A 15,197-nucleotide genomic window follows, 5' to 3' on the forward strand; every position below is an offset into this window, starting at 1 on the left:
AGAGTGGAGAGAATGCTCCATTGCCTATATTCCAATTTGACAGTAAATTCAATCGATTAAATACACTTCTGTCTGAACATTCTCAGCCTCTGAACGCTTGAATGTGAAAGGTCAACTGACTGGTGCTGACATTAGTGAATATTATTGGACCTTTTATTATCACTGTGATTATTATCAGACCCTCCATAATGTCATTGAATATTATTGGACCTTCTATTATCACTGTGATTATTATCAGACCCTCTATAATGTCATTGAATATTATTGGACCTTCTATCATCACTGTGATTATTATCAGACCCTCTATACTGTCATTGAATATTATTGGACCTTCTATTATCACTGTGATTATTATCAGACCCTCTATAATGTCATTGAATATTATTGGACCTTCTATCATCACTGTGATTATTATCAGACCCTCTATACTGTCATTGAATATTATTGGACCTTCTATTATCACTGTGATTATTATCAGACCCTCTATAATGTCATTGAATATTATTGGACCTTTTATTATCACTGTGATTATTATCAGACCCTCTATAATGTCATTGAATATTATTGGACCTTCTATCATCACTGTGATTATTATCAGACCCTCTATAATGTCATTGAATATTATTGGACCTTCTATCATCACTGTGATTATTATCAGACCCTCTATAATGTCATTGAATATTATTGGACCTACTATCATCACTGTGATTATTATCAGACCCTCTATACTGTCATTGAATATTATTGGACCTTCTATCATCACTGTGATTATTATCAGACCCTCTATAATGTCATTGAATATTATTGGACCTTCTATTATCACTGTGATTATTATCAGACCCTCTATAATGTCATTGAATATTATTGGACCTTCTATTATCACTGTATTATCAGACTCTCTATAATGCCATTGAATATTATTGGACCTTCTATTATCACTGTATTATCAGACTCTCTATAATGCCATTGAATATTATTGGAGTCTTTATTACTATTGATTATGATCAGGCCCTGCTTGTCATCTAAGCTCAATCTGGCCTTAATGGTCACGTAGTCTCCACAGAAAACAGCCAGAAGAGGACCGGCCACCTCTCTGAGCCTGGTAACTCCCAGTATACCTTCCTGCCTTGTTAGAGTGTTTCCAAATCACTATTCTTCTACATTTGCATTGCTTGCTTGTCAGCATATTTGCTGACAAGCAAATAGGATTTATAAGCTGTAGGATTTATAAACTGAATGATTGAAAATAGCAAAAACAAACACAAACCTCTAAAATGAATAATTCACTATGATAAAGTTCCATCTATTTATTTCATGTTAAAATGAATTAGTTCAGAGTTTGTAAATTCCATGAGGAAAGACCCACACACAAGGAGACAGGAAGCAGAAGCAATCCATCCCAGTGTGGACTCTGGGTGTGGGCCAGGGTGATAAAGTCAATCACAACGCCACATCACACTCGCTCTCCACTGATGTCAATGCCATGATAGCAGGTTACAGAAGGTTTAGATCATTCCGGACAAGCAGCCATAATGAAGAGCAAAAGCAACAGGAGAGAAAGGACACATACAGCGTCCAGGACGAATACAAAACAGAAAGGTTCGCAGGATTCAGTGGGACTACTGAGTCTATACCCGCTGGCTCTAGCCTTTAAACCTACAGCCCCTGACCTATGTTAATAAAAACAACAACACTATCCATGATAATGTCCTCACTGTGAGGCAGAGTCCGGAGGAATGGAAGAAACTGGTCCCTGTAGTCCCACCCACTGTAAACCTGACAGCTCTATTATTAAGCACAGTAGCCCCGCCCCTCTAATCCCTGTGGTCTCTGCTGTGTTCACGGTGACATCATCGTCTTAAAACCTCCCTGGGACTGGAGACCACGTCACTGAACTGTGCTGCGGCTTGGCTATGTGATTAAGACCATTACCAATTTCCTAATGACAAGCGTGTCGATCTGCTACCAGACAGGAAATATGAGGTACAGGATGGAGGGTTATCAAGCTACTTATTTGATGCTACTGACAGCCACTGGCCAATTACCCTGGGATAAACAGCCGGGAAGCTGCGCCGAGAGCAATGGGGAAAAGTCAGGCAACAATGGCAGAGTAATGGACTGCCTGTTAAGGACTCCATTACTTGCTAATGAAGACCAGGTGGAACAACTGACTCTGCACAGAGAACATCAGGGGATCATTTGAGAGGAAATGGCACTTGAAAGAACGAGACAACTCTGTTTGCCCCCACAGTCATTCAGATGCAATGCTTGGTCCGTAGTACATTGTGTTGGCAGGTTAGACAAGGGTTTTACTGGACTGAGCATCTCAGCGAACCCAGATGATATACAGGAAGTGAAGACTGGTTCCCTTTTCAGTCAATTACCAGTCAAGCAAAGAAATCTTAAAGTAAACTGGAATCTGACCTTTGCACACAGAAATTCATGTCAACAACCATTCAGGATAACGCCACGTCTCTGTGCGGAGTTAGTAATCAGTGAGTCAGAAAGTTGTCCTGATCTACGTCCTGAACGTACCTACACAAGTACATGCAGAAAAAAGCCAGGTGTGTCTTTGTGTGTCCGTGGGATAGGAATGCGTGTCTGATAAGCACAGACTTGGGTCCTGGTGGTACACACTGGAGGCATGCAGGCCTCGTCTTGTCAAAGGGGGTTGTCGGTTCCATTTCATAATCACCACGCGTTCCCATAGTCTCATAAAACCACACAACACATAAGAGCAATGTTTCCCAATCCTGGTCCTCGGGACCCAAAGGGATGCACATTTTTTATTTTTTCACACACCTGATTCAAATTAAAGACTTGATGATAGGTTGATTACATTAACATTTGAATCATGTGTGTGAGTGCTAGGGCAAAATCATGCACCCCTTTGGGTCTCGAGGACCAGGATTGGGAAACACTGCATAAGAGGACTGACTGCTTGATTCTGTGAATTACATTTGACGTTTTAGTAGTTTAGCAGACATGTTCAGCCAAAGGGGTGTACTGGTAGAGCATGCATGTTAAGATGGTTGGAAGAACCACACAACCCAGTGATAATTCAGAAATACTGGTAGCATAGCTTCAGAAAAGGTAAGGGTCGATGGAGGATCAAGGCATAAAGATAAGCTTTTAAAAAAAAGACAGTGTTTCAAAGGTTTTCGGAAAATGGGCAGGGACTCCGCTGTCCTAGCTTCAAGGGGAAGCGGGTTCCACCATTGGAGGGCCAGAATCGAGTTTAGGCCAAGCCTGGCGGGACATGCCCTCCCATAGGGGTGGCACAGGTAAGACAGCAGTACCTCCATGTCAGCAGTGTATGCATAAACTGTGATACTATCAAGTGGACAAAACATTACACAGTAAACCTTTGACTACTGCCTGAGTTTAGTTTCTGTTCCACTAAGAGGAAATGAAAGGGGAAGCTTATGTAAAACAGGTCTGGACTGAAGATCTCCACCGAAATGCTACGTACCTTGGCCCAATTCTCCATGTACGTTCTACCATGGAACACTGAGTACTCTTTAGCCCTGATATTAAGACAAACATGCCGGAGTTCCTTATTTTTATACAGCCGATGATTAGTTCACATTATAGTTTTTTTTGACTATTCAGTTAAAGTTTAACAAATGTAAATCAGTTTTCGGGTCACTGTTTCTCTTTCTACAGCTGTGTGGTTGATAAGGTAACAGGTCTAGGTGAGGTAAATTCCTAAGTTGATCTGGAAAATGATGACGTGAATAAACTAGGTGTAACATACAGTAACCCCCATTAGGCAATATCCAGAGTGTACACAAATCTGTCTAATGCACGCTAGCTATGCCTGCCATTAGGAAACAAATCAGCTTTCTTTGTGCAATCCTTCCACAACTTACTCAGCAATAAGCTCCAATGCTTGCATCAGATCTTTGATAAAGAGCATTGTTCCAGTACTACAACCATATGTTCAATTTAAATCTACAAGGCTGAGATCTACCACCCAACCATCATTTGTTGGGTGGGTTTGTCTTAGTGTGAGTACCGTTAAAGAAGACTGATGACAAAAACAGACATCTTACTCAAGACACTGTAGGGGCAGAAAAATCACATTGAACAGTCTTTACTCTTACATTCCTACAAATCCAGTATAGGTGCCAAGAACCTGGTGAGGTCATAGCGGACTGTGACATTCAGTACATGTACAATAGTCTATTTAAGCACAACCCCCACTGTCCAAAAGAGCTCTTCTTGACCCATTGTCTTGACACTGACAAAGTTACAAGGAAGCCTCCTGCCAGTGTCCACAGAGCACCTTTGTAGGCCTGTAGGCTGGCTAGAGTGGCTTCCTGCTCAGCATGGAGAGAGGAGGAGATCAACATCCACAGCCAGGGATAGACAGCCTTCCAGCAGGCCAGGAAACACGCTGACAGCTCTGGGGAAGAGGAACACAGAACGTCTGTGCAGAGGAACAGAGCTCATGGCCTCCTATAGTGCAGACAGTGGCTGAAGTCCAACCAACAGACCCTTGGTTCCATGGCCTGAGCAGCTGGTCTTGGGCCATGATTATCCATTACATAATTTAGTACAAACACATATTGACTACTCTGTACAAAAACAAACAGGCTGGCCGGGTCGTGAGTGGGTTTAAATTGGCTCAGCATTACCGTATCTCAAACCAGAAGCCTTGGTGGCGACAACAGAAATGTTAACTATTTGAAAGCAACTTCCCGTCCATAAAGGAGGGTTTGGCATGCAATTTAAATGCAAACTACGCACACTGTTGTGAAACCTGTCTGGCAGGTTTGTACAAAACAGGTTACATTCCTGTGCATTTTATAACTGATGTACACTTACACTGTCACCTGTTGATGACTGAGTTCCATAACCAGGTTCTTCTGTCCACACAATAATGTAGGTGTATCACTTTGATAATATTAGATCATATATTTGATAATATATAATATCATGGTACATGTGACACAGTATGTCCATGCCATGAGAAAAAGCTGAAAATGAAGCCTAACAATCTACAAATTGTAGAAATATCCACCGGCAAATGAAAGTGCTCTACTATGGCAGCACTGACTTGATCTAGATCTTATTATAAACTCCTATTAATAGAGCTTCTGGTGGTTCTAGGTCACTCTCCCCATCACTTCCTACTGTTTCAAATGGCCCCTTCTCTGACAATCATGCTAACGACCACTGGTATCTGGGACACAGTATCAGGGACGCTGCTGAAAAGGGGGCTTAGCTGGCTATAACAAACCAATTAGTCCCAAGCATTAATAGGCTCCTGAAGATCTCTGGCTGCTTAGGTGCATGTGGGATGGGCAGTTTGAACACCGCGTTGCGTACTGTTGAGTATGCCTGTTTCATGGTACATTCCACAGTCTCTGATAGTTCCGCTTCTGGGTTCTACACTACAGCATACACATCACATACTTTGGGTTAAAATCACAGAGGGCAATTCCATGGCAACAGAATTACACATTGCCAAATATATTCCACATTCAAATGTTAAACCATTGATTACAAAGTAATAATAATACAAATAACTCTGACAACTTTTCCCAATGAAAACAATCTAATGTTAAAACTGCAACTGCTAACTATAGTGATGAAATTAGATTCAATTTCCCTCAGGTTTAATTAAACCAAGTTTTCCAAAAAAAACAAATTTTTTGGAAAAGATGTATGCAAATGGATGGGTTGTCAGTTATGACAAGATGGCTGAGTTTAAAACAGGTTTAGTTCTTAAACTAGTGTACATTATCGCAATTGACTCCCATTATTGGAATTATACTATGGGTCTCAGATTTTTACTGCACTTGTACTGAACACATTTCACAATTTTGCTCTAGTTTTCCTTACTGAACCCAGTCAGGACAAGTTTGAAAGCTCCTACATTACATCTCAGTAGAGTAGGATAGAGTTGAGTAAGGTAGAGTCCAGTACTCCAGTGTGATCTACTGCATATTGCACTTTAAGATACTGAGCTATATTTTTCTTTACTGTATTTTCCCAAGTGATACATCGTAGTGAACTACACTTTATGCTTTACTCACTACTATACTGTATAGTAGGCCAGGATGAAATAACCTAATGAAGGAGTTCTCATGTGATTCTCATGCGATTTGTTGGTTTAGACCAAAGTGTTCTATGTTGGTAATAAGAAATTTAGAATGGACACCCATGAAACAGAACTCTCTTTCGCTACCCCAGGGGACAACTCTCTGGGTTGCCTGGAAGTAGTGAAAACCTGAAAAGCAGCCAGCTGAACTCAATCCAGTTAACAACTCCACTGTCTGAGGTTAACACACATACTGTATAACATCTTCAATCCAGTTAACAACTCCACTGTCTGAGGTTAACACACATACTGTATAACATCTTCAATCCAGTTAACAACTCCACTGTCTGAGGTTAAAAGACATACTGTATAACATCTTCAATCCAGTTAACAACTCTACTGTCTGAGGTTAACAGATATACACTGTAATATCTTCACAGATCTGAGTGCAGAAATGAGTCAGTCTGTTTCTTTCTTGCCAAGTTCTTGCAAGCCAGGGATGGCTCATTGAAAAATAAGTATGAATAAGGCACCTTGCCTTGACACACGCCCAGACCGTACCTTAGGAAATACTTTACATTTCTGCCCCACAGCCTCTCCTTCCTATGATCCTTTCAATATCCAACAAAAAATAATTAATGTCTGACTGAAATCCAGAATGCACTCCTATATACACACACACCACACCATATCAAGAAATATTTCATGATAGAAAAAACAAACATTTGGTTGTTCTGTGGGCGTTAAACAATTCTAGTCATGTTTTCCATTTTCTTATTCATAAAATCTAAATGTATTCATATTTGTTTACATAAAACAATAGATAAGGGGGCCTGACTAAAAACAATTATGATGGTGGAGAGACAACTGCATCACATAATGTACAGTTCCTTTAGTATCTAGTTAGATTATACCAGTCAAATGTCCATACTGAACATGGCTATGTATGGCATAGTAATTACAAACACCATATCTTCACTGTTCACATTGTTTATGTGAAGTACAGTGTCACAAAGTACAATATTCCCAAGCCCCCCATTTATTTAACTAGAAAATACCTGGTCAGACTGACAGTACAAAAATGTGTTAACATATACTTTTGAGGAATTCTGCTATCAAATGTACAATTTCTTTGCAGTTCTATTTTAATACTGTATACTCTTTTGGTAGACTGAGCAATGTCCACATTCCTGGCAATGCATGAGGAAATTCAACATTCCACACACCTTGCCAAAAGAGAAGGAAATGGACTTTGATGCCATAATCTCAAAGGGCTAAAAACCAACTACTGTTTCGTAGGTTGGCCTATTCATTGCGAAGTCAACAACACAAAGTGGCAACAGGGCACCTCCCGGGTGGCGCAGCAAGCAGTCAAGGGTGTATTTTAGATGCACCAAGCTGACCACAACGGTCTAGGTTTGAGGCTTTACTTAGCCACTAACTAATGGCTGGCTGGGAATCCCCATGGGCAATGCAAATTGTCCTGCTTCGCCCAGGAAGATAGGAGACAGTCAGTAGAGATTTCCTAATCTCACCGTGCTGTAGCTACTCGCTCGGGCACCTGCAAAGCCAAGTGCGGTCTTCAGGTGAGTAAGCAAGCCCTCACACGTGTTGACCCACATTACTTCCTGGTTGGAAGATCAGTGTTGAAGAAGGTAAAACAGCTTTGTGTGCAAGCCTGAGGAAAAACTGCTGCAATCTTCAGTTCTCCCGTTTGGAGTGTTGTTGTGATGTCACAGGACCCTACATAACATACCCGAAGAAGCTGGGAAGGAAAGGTAGAAAAAGATCCTTTTGAGTTTAACAGAACCCTGTGTCGTCACAACAAACACGTCAAACAGAAGAACTGATGATTGCAGCTATTCTGAGCGCCGAGCCATCTAACCAAGAGGTTTCCAATCTAGGGGGCATGTAAAGGGGGTGAACACTTGTGGAATCAGAAGGTTTTTTGTTTTGTATTTGGTGTCATTTACAATTTGTAGATTTTATTTTTTACTCTAACAATATGGACAATACAATAATAGTGGCAAATAGTGGCAATAGTGGCAAAAACTCCTGATTAAATCCATTTTGATTGTGATTACTCATGTTACAACAGAATCAAATGTGGAGAAGTCCAAGGAGGCCAATACCTTTGAGGGATGCTTTAATGATACTATGGGACTGCCTACAATCTAACTCAAATGGTTAGGAACCCCTGATCTAGCCAGTCCAGCAGGGCCAGGCCAGCCCACCCCCTACACACCTGATCTAGCCAGTCAGCAGGGCCAGCCCCACCCCTACACACCTGATCTAGCCAGTCCAGCAGGGCCAGCCCACCCCCTACACACCTGATCTAGCCAGTCAGCAGGGCCAGCCCCACCCCTATACACCTGATCTAGCCAATCCAGCAGGGCCAGCCCCGCCCCTACACACCTGATCTAGCCAATCCAGCAGGGCCAGCCCCACCCCTACACACCTGATCTAGCCAATCCAGCAGGGCCAGCCCCACCCCTACACACCTGATCTAGCCAATCCAGCAGGGCCAGCCCACCCCCTACACACCTGATCTAGCCAATCCAGCAGGGCCAGCCCCACCCCTACACACCTGATCTAGCCAATCCAGCAGGGCCAGCCCCACCCCTACACACCTGATCTAGCCAATCCAGCAGGGCCAGCCCCACCCCTACACACCTGATCTAGCCAATCCAGCAGGGCCAGCCCCACCCCTACACACCTGATCTAGCCAATCCAGCAGGGCCAGCCCCACCCCTACACACCTGATCTAGCCAATCCAGCAGGGCCAGCCCACCCCCTACACACCTGATCTAGCCAATCCAGCAGGGCCAGCCCCACCCCTACACACCTGATCTAGCCAAGCCAGCAGGGCCAGCCCACCCCCTACACACCTGATCTAGCCAATCCAGCAGGGCCAGCCCACCCCCTACACACCTGATCTAGCCAAGCCAGCAGGGCCAGCCCACCCCCTACACACCTGATCTAGCCAATCCAGCAGGGCCAGGCCCTTAAGCCTGCCTCCTGTTGAGACATCGTCAGGCGAGGTATGTTTGGGCTGCCAAGGAGTAAAGAGGTGACCCAAATATGCACCAGGCAAGGCAGCAACCAGGAGGTGGAGGAAAACAAAATGACAACCGGCAACATCCATTCCTCCCAAACCAGCACCAGGAGGCTGCCCCAGCGTCAACATCCCCTCCCCAAAAAAGGGGTTTGTCCTTTAGTTTGATTTCTCCATCACAAGGGAATGTTTACATTATCTAGATATTAAAAGAAGACATGATCAAGCACAAACACGGTCAATCCAAAAACCAGCCCAGATCTGTCTGATTCTGCTGCTACAGCTAGTGACCCCCAGGCCCAGTCAGGGGTCTATCTGAAGCTTTGAACAGTGGGTCATCTATCTGTGGTGGGCAAGGGCCTTTTGGGTGGTTTGCAACTCAAAGGCAAACGCCTTCCCAAAATCATGAACCGCCTCTGTGTGTTGGCATGGTAAATCATGATGTTGCATAGTGAATGTGCCAGTGACAATGAGTTTACTTTTTTCATACTGGCAGTGTTGCCGGATGGTGAGGTTTCCCACCCAATCAGGCTAGTTTTAATAACAGTGTGTGAGGAGAAATGGACTTGGATGAGTCAATTTACAGATAGGATTGTATAAAAGGATTGTTTTCCTCACGTAAAACCTTCCTTTTTGACTTTTTTGGAAAGGAAAGAAAAAGGTGCAGTGGTCTCAGAGTTGTATATAAAAAACATAAAATATGTAACATGTTAATAAGTAAAGAATAAATATACTGCTTGTATATTTTGGTGGCTATTAGGGAGGACATTGTAGCATGCATTAGCTGCTCAAGTGGACAACAGGGCAGATTTAACACTATAATAGTGTGGGGGAGCGGAGGTTGGGGTACCACCTTTGCCTAATTTTGAGCCAAGAAACACTCTGGGTTTGTTGGTTGGTACTAAGTTAGTTACCTGACAGGCCCACTGGCCTGACCCTGCGAGGGGTGTGTGAGAGGGCACACGTTTGGATACAACCTTTGTCGAGGAACTGGTCAAGCCTTGGACAGCCTCCCTACATTCAGCCCGTCTGGGGATTTGAGTAATGACCAGGTTTCACAAGCCTTTACTCAGATTTATGCTGAAGCACAGCTGCTTTGCTGCTATGTCAGAATTGGGCACCAAAATCAAAAACACTCTGGTGACTGTTGTAGATGGTCCACCAGTCAAAATCTCAGAACAACCAAGCTTTGACCATCAATTCTTTCTACATTTACATTTTACACAGTCAATAGGCACTTTTATACCAGGCGACTTAAAGTAGTAAATGCAATGCTTCCTTTCAGATCTATTAAATCTGTCATGTCATTTTAATCTGGAGGGTCCTTGAGTCTGTTCCATTATCTCTACACATCAAATTGGCATGTACAAGCCACTTCATCTTCAATAAAAAGCCCTAATAAGGAGCAATCAAAGGCCATCATTGACATTTTGCAGCAGAATCTACAGCAACAGGAGGTGAGCACGAGTGACAGATTAGACCTACCAGAGAGATAACAAGGGTCCTTGCATTCTGCCAAATGAAACATTAATTGAAAACATTGTCCTGTATATAATCTCTGTTTGACAAATTCAGGTCAGTCCCTCACTATTTCTTGAAACAGGGTGCTACCTTCACTCCAATAGAAATTGTTTGAATAAAAACATTTTTTAATTTAACGTTTTGTTTGGAGGAATTATTACCACAAACACAGTTTGGAGGGGCTGGACAGAATTTGTATTCACGCCATACCCACAATCCAGAACATGACTGTAAAAGCATCAGGACTATAAATTGGGAAAGTATGTGGGACTGGTGTGAGGGGCTGACACATTGAGCACCCAGGAAGCAATTAGGGTTAAACTGCCATGGGATTGAATCTAACAACCTTTCAGTTAGGGGTCAGATGCTCTAACTTCAAATAATATCCAACTACTGACATGTGACGGGAAACCAAAACCTCACGTCATGAGGAAGTACAGATAACTGTAAACTGGGCCGGCCTGTTTTTCCAACACCATATGGCCAATGGGCTGTTGTAGTCTTAGTGCTATTGTCCTACAAAACTCCTGACCAGCTCGCCTTTGTTTGGTGTTAAAGGGGGCGGGGGGAGTATGGGATTACATACATCTCTCACACACACACACACACACACACACACACACACACACACACACACAGACACACACTGTCATCAAGCCTCTCACATGAGACAGTTACTTACATCCGGTCTAGATACAAGAGCATGTTACTCTCTCTGTGACATAATTGTAGAACCATTTAGCATAATGCTGGTTACCAAATAGAGATGATAGAGGCGTCTTATTTCATATTTCCAACTATGGCACAGCAGTAATCACTACACACTACTAGTTGTAATGAGGCCCATTAAAAAAGCATTTAGTCATCAATTGGATATACAAACTCTGAAGTAGTATTGTTACATTCAAACACCTCCAATAGCAACATATATGATAGTGCAATAGACCACTAAAGAATCATGTGTTTAGACACCTCAGGTCAGGGTTAGGCAACTCTGGTCCTTCAGGGCTGAAACACAGCTTTAAAATCATTGGTCTGTGCAGTTAACTTCATGCACATATACTGCTTCCTACCAGTGACCATGGTTCTGAACGCTTTACCACAGTATCTCCTGATTCCTACATTCAATAAAAGCCTTACAAATAAACTAAAAGGGTTAGTGAGCACAGTTTCCACTTTTTGCTTACCCAGGCATAGATAATAAAAGCAGCACAGCGCATGCACGCAGTGGTCCACCTTATTAGGAAAGACGACAACCACCCTCCCCAGTGGAAACCGGCCTTTTCCAACAGGCCTTTTGTAAAGTGGTACGGCTTTATAATCATCAGCATTCAGCATAGATTCTCTGGGACACTGCCGTTCCTTAAAAAGGCACTTACATCATAGGTCTCCCTGCGCAGCCCCTCACTGCTCCTCAGCCAGGAGCGGCTCAGCTCACTCAGCTCCACGATGGGCTGTACCTTCAGCCTCACCGAGTCCCCAGACTGACGGATCATCTCCACAATCTCATCCCGGCTCTTATTCTCCACGTTGTGCCCATTGATCTCCACCAACCTGTCTCCGGGCACCAGACCCAGCGCCAGGTCTTTGGTCCCGGCACCAGGCTCAGCGAAGTGGACCACCCTCCGGAAGACCCCGCCGTCAGACTTCCGGTCCAACATGGTGGTGCGTCGCAAAGAGAAGCCAAAGTCCCCCGTGTTGCGGCGCTGCAGCTCCAGGTCCCTGGGCTCAGGCATGGGTGGAGCCTTGACAGCAGGCAGCCGCAGGTCCGCAGGGAAGGTCTTCTCCACCAGCTCTGGGACGAGAACCCCCCTCCCAGCCCTGCCGTGGCCCTGCTGCGGGGAGCCCTGCCTTTGGTGGTGGTCAAACACCTTGTTCTCCACCTGGGGAGACGGCTGAGCAGAGCTTGGTGTGGAGGCCTCAGAGGCGCTCTCCTCTTTGCTCCTCTGAGAGAAGGAGAAGCGCTTCATGATCTGCCCCACCTGAGAATTCTGCCTGGCCAGGCTACCAAACTTGGCTGCCCGCTCCTTGACAGACGTGCGGTGGGAGTCTAGGCCGGGCTCTCCCTTGATGTCATCATTGGAGCTGGCTGCGCTCACTGGTCCCAGGTCCAGGACCATGCTGCCACGGTTACTGAAGCGATCAGTGTCTAGGTCAGTAAGGCTGAGCTCCGTGTTGCTAGCCACCTTGATGGGGATGGGGCTGGAGATCTCCAGTTTGGCCTTGGACTCCCTCTTGGACCCTCCTCTGTGGAGGTTAAAGAAGCCCCTTCTCTGGCTCATCTCCTCCAGGCTCTTTAGCTCTGCCTGGGACATCCTTTCTTTTTTGTCCTTACGGTCCTTTTTCTCCTTCTTCCTCTCATCTTTATCTTTGTCCTTGTCTTTCTTGATCAGCTGGAACATATTTGGTCCCCTCCCCACCAAGGTCAGTTAGCGTAGTTAACACCAGGGGGTTCCATACACAAAAGAAGTATCACGTCAGGCTTTTGACCTAGGTCATCGAGGCATCTGGGTAAAGGTTTGGAATGACATCAACAGGGGGGGGCCCTGAGGAGAAAGGAGACAGTCAAGTAAGTCATTGGCCCCGCCATAATTCAACAATCAATCAACACAATGGCAATCAGATATATTTTACAGATCATCTCTTGTGCTTAAGGCTAAACAATGACTCATCACAGATAGTGCTAACCGGGAATGTCCAGGCACATTCAACACTTAAAGATACAGTATCTTGTTTTGGAATACAGAGAAATGTTCTCTGCATTACTGCAACTACAGACCAGTACTCATGAACATTCAAAGAACATGTAAAGTACCATTTATCCTATAAATGATTATCCTGTACATAATTCATAGAGTTACCCTTTTAAACAGGGTAAACATTGTACAGCAATGCCTTTCAACGTGTCTATTAGAGGCAACCAGACCCTGTTGTTGTAGTGAGGGGATCGGATGTGTTGGAGGCTGCCTTTCATTAAATAAAAATGTTGCTTCATCATTGAAACTGTATAAAACCACTGAATTTGGGCTTACAATTGAAGTTGAAGGGACATACACATAAAGGGCAGATTAGTGTGGGGTTTCCTGAAAATACTGCTATGCTGTCTTTAGTAAGTTAATATAACCCAAAAATGTCTTTACTTACTAGGGAGTGGCACATAATGCAACAAGTGTCTCTTTGGTACCGTCAGTGAAAATATATACTGCACAAGCTAGAAGAAAATGAACCAGTATGTCTCTATGTATAGTAAAAACTTTTTGGGGTGTGTAGAGACGTTTTTAAATACTGTCTCAATGGTAAGGATATTGACCCTGGAAATAATCAAAATGTGTGTAAAGATAACAGTTTTGAAAACATATCTCAGGTGTGGGGTAAATTGAGCATTTGGACAGATTAGGTGCACTTTTAAAAAAACTGATCTTTAAAACATTTTTAACACAGGACTTTAGCATAGCAAACAACAATGAAGTGGCAATTTTCAATAAAAATGTAACTGGTTAAAAATGGCCCTTTCACATTTTTAGGACACATAGCATGATGGCATATTAATTACACACCAGGTGTTTACTTTGGTGGTTAACTGCATTTGGTTGTACTGTACTTGTAGTGTTCAATGACAATAAAGTTTCATCTAATTTGATCTAATCTATATCTCTGTGTATCTCCGTATGGATCGTCATCTTCCAATCAGTTTACTGATTGAGGACCCATTCACTTCCCGAGTACCTCACTCAACCCTAACCCACGCCCTGCTGCTGAAAGCTGTCACTGATGTGCTGACAGCATTCTCTAGGCTACCATTGCAACACATTCGGGATAAACCACGCATAAATAAATACATTGCGATCCTTAAGCGTGTGAATTGTAAGAATGTCAATAAAGTTAACCATCAACCAGGCAACTGACTTCATGCCGCATGACACTAAATCGAAAAACAAACATATGTCCACTAACATTTAAATAACTAAAGGAACAGGTAATATAGCCTCTCTGCTTTTACATTTGAGACTATTGTTGTAACGGGAGACACTTCACTTAGACATATTCCAAGAGGAAAATATAAACACATTTTTAAAAATGTAGCCTTATGACGTTCGTTACACCTGTGTACTATCTATCATATGGATGACGAAGGTCCACAAATTGACATTCCCACACCTGCAACAACATACTCGTATTCAGTGTTGTGGAGAGGTTTTGCCGCTGGTCACAGTTTAGTGATAATGCGCTCCCTTTAAGCTGCTTTGCTCTTATTCTTTCTCACGCCGGCCTTTAGATGACAGCTTAATCGAGAGGAAAGACGCACAATACTTACACGGCTTTCGTTATTTTATCATTTTATGAGTGGAAGTGTAGGTTACTTACCGCTCAGTGATATGCAGGTTAAGAGTTGGTGAGCAGCAGTCAGATGAAGGGTTGAATGAGACCGTAGGTAGCTTTCAACAGTTTTATTGGATAGTCAGTACGTGCTAAACTAAGTGCCGTTTGCTGGTTCGCAGTGACCCCTCCTGGTTGGTTTAAGGACCTTATAATGTGGGATTGAAATGGGGTGAAGGGGAGGGGTAACATCTA

General features: G+C 43.5%; 1 protein-coding gene across 5 annotated transcripts in view; it reads right to left on the bottom strand.

Annotated features, from left to right (window-relative positions):
- Nucleotides 1-15,088, bottom strand: part of LOC105010767 (unconventional myosin-XVIIIa) — a 68,374-nt gene extending 53,286 nt beyond the window's left edge. For all 5 annotated transcript variants that reach the window (XM_020048268.3, XM_020048266.3, XM_020048262.3 and 2 more), the window contains exons 1-2: nucleotides 14,991-15,088; nucleotides 12,005-13,171 (exon numbers count right to left, since the gene is read on the bottom strand). In XM_020048268.3, coding sequence (XP_019903827.3) covers nucleotides 12,005-13,027 — 1,023 coding nt within the window. In that variant the 5' untranslated portion in view covers nucleotides 13,028-13,171; nucleotides 14,991-15,088. The remainder of the gene's footprint in view (nucleotides 1-12,004; nucleotides 13,172-14,990) is intronic.
- Nucleotides 15,089-15,197: the final 109 nt, after the last annotated feature.

Source organism: Esox lucius, chromosome 7, assembly GCF_011004845.1.
Source record: "Esox lucius isolate fEsoLuc1 chromosome 7, fEsoLuc1.pri, whole genome shotgun sequence".
Lineage (NCBI taxonomy): Eukaryota > Metazoa > Chordata > Actinopteri > Esociformes > Esocidae > Esox > Esox lucius.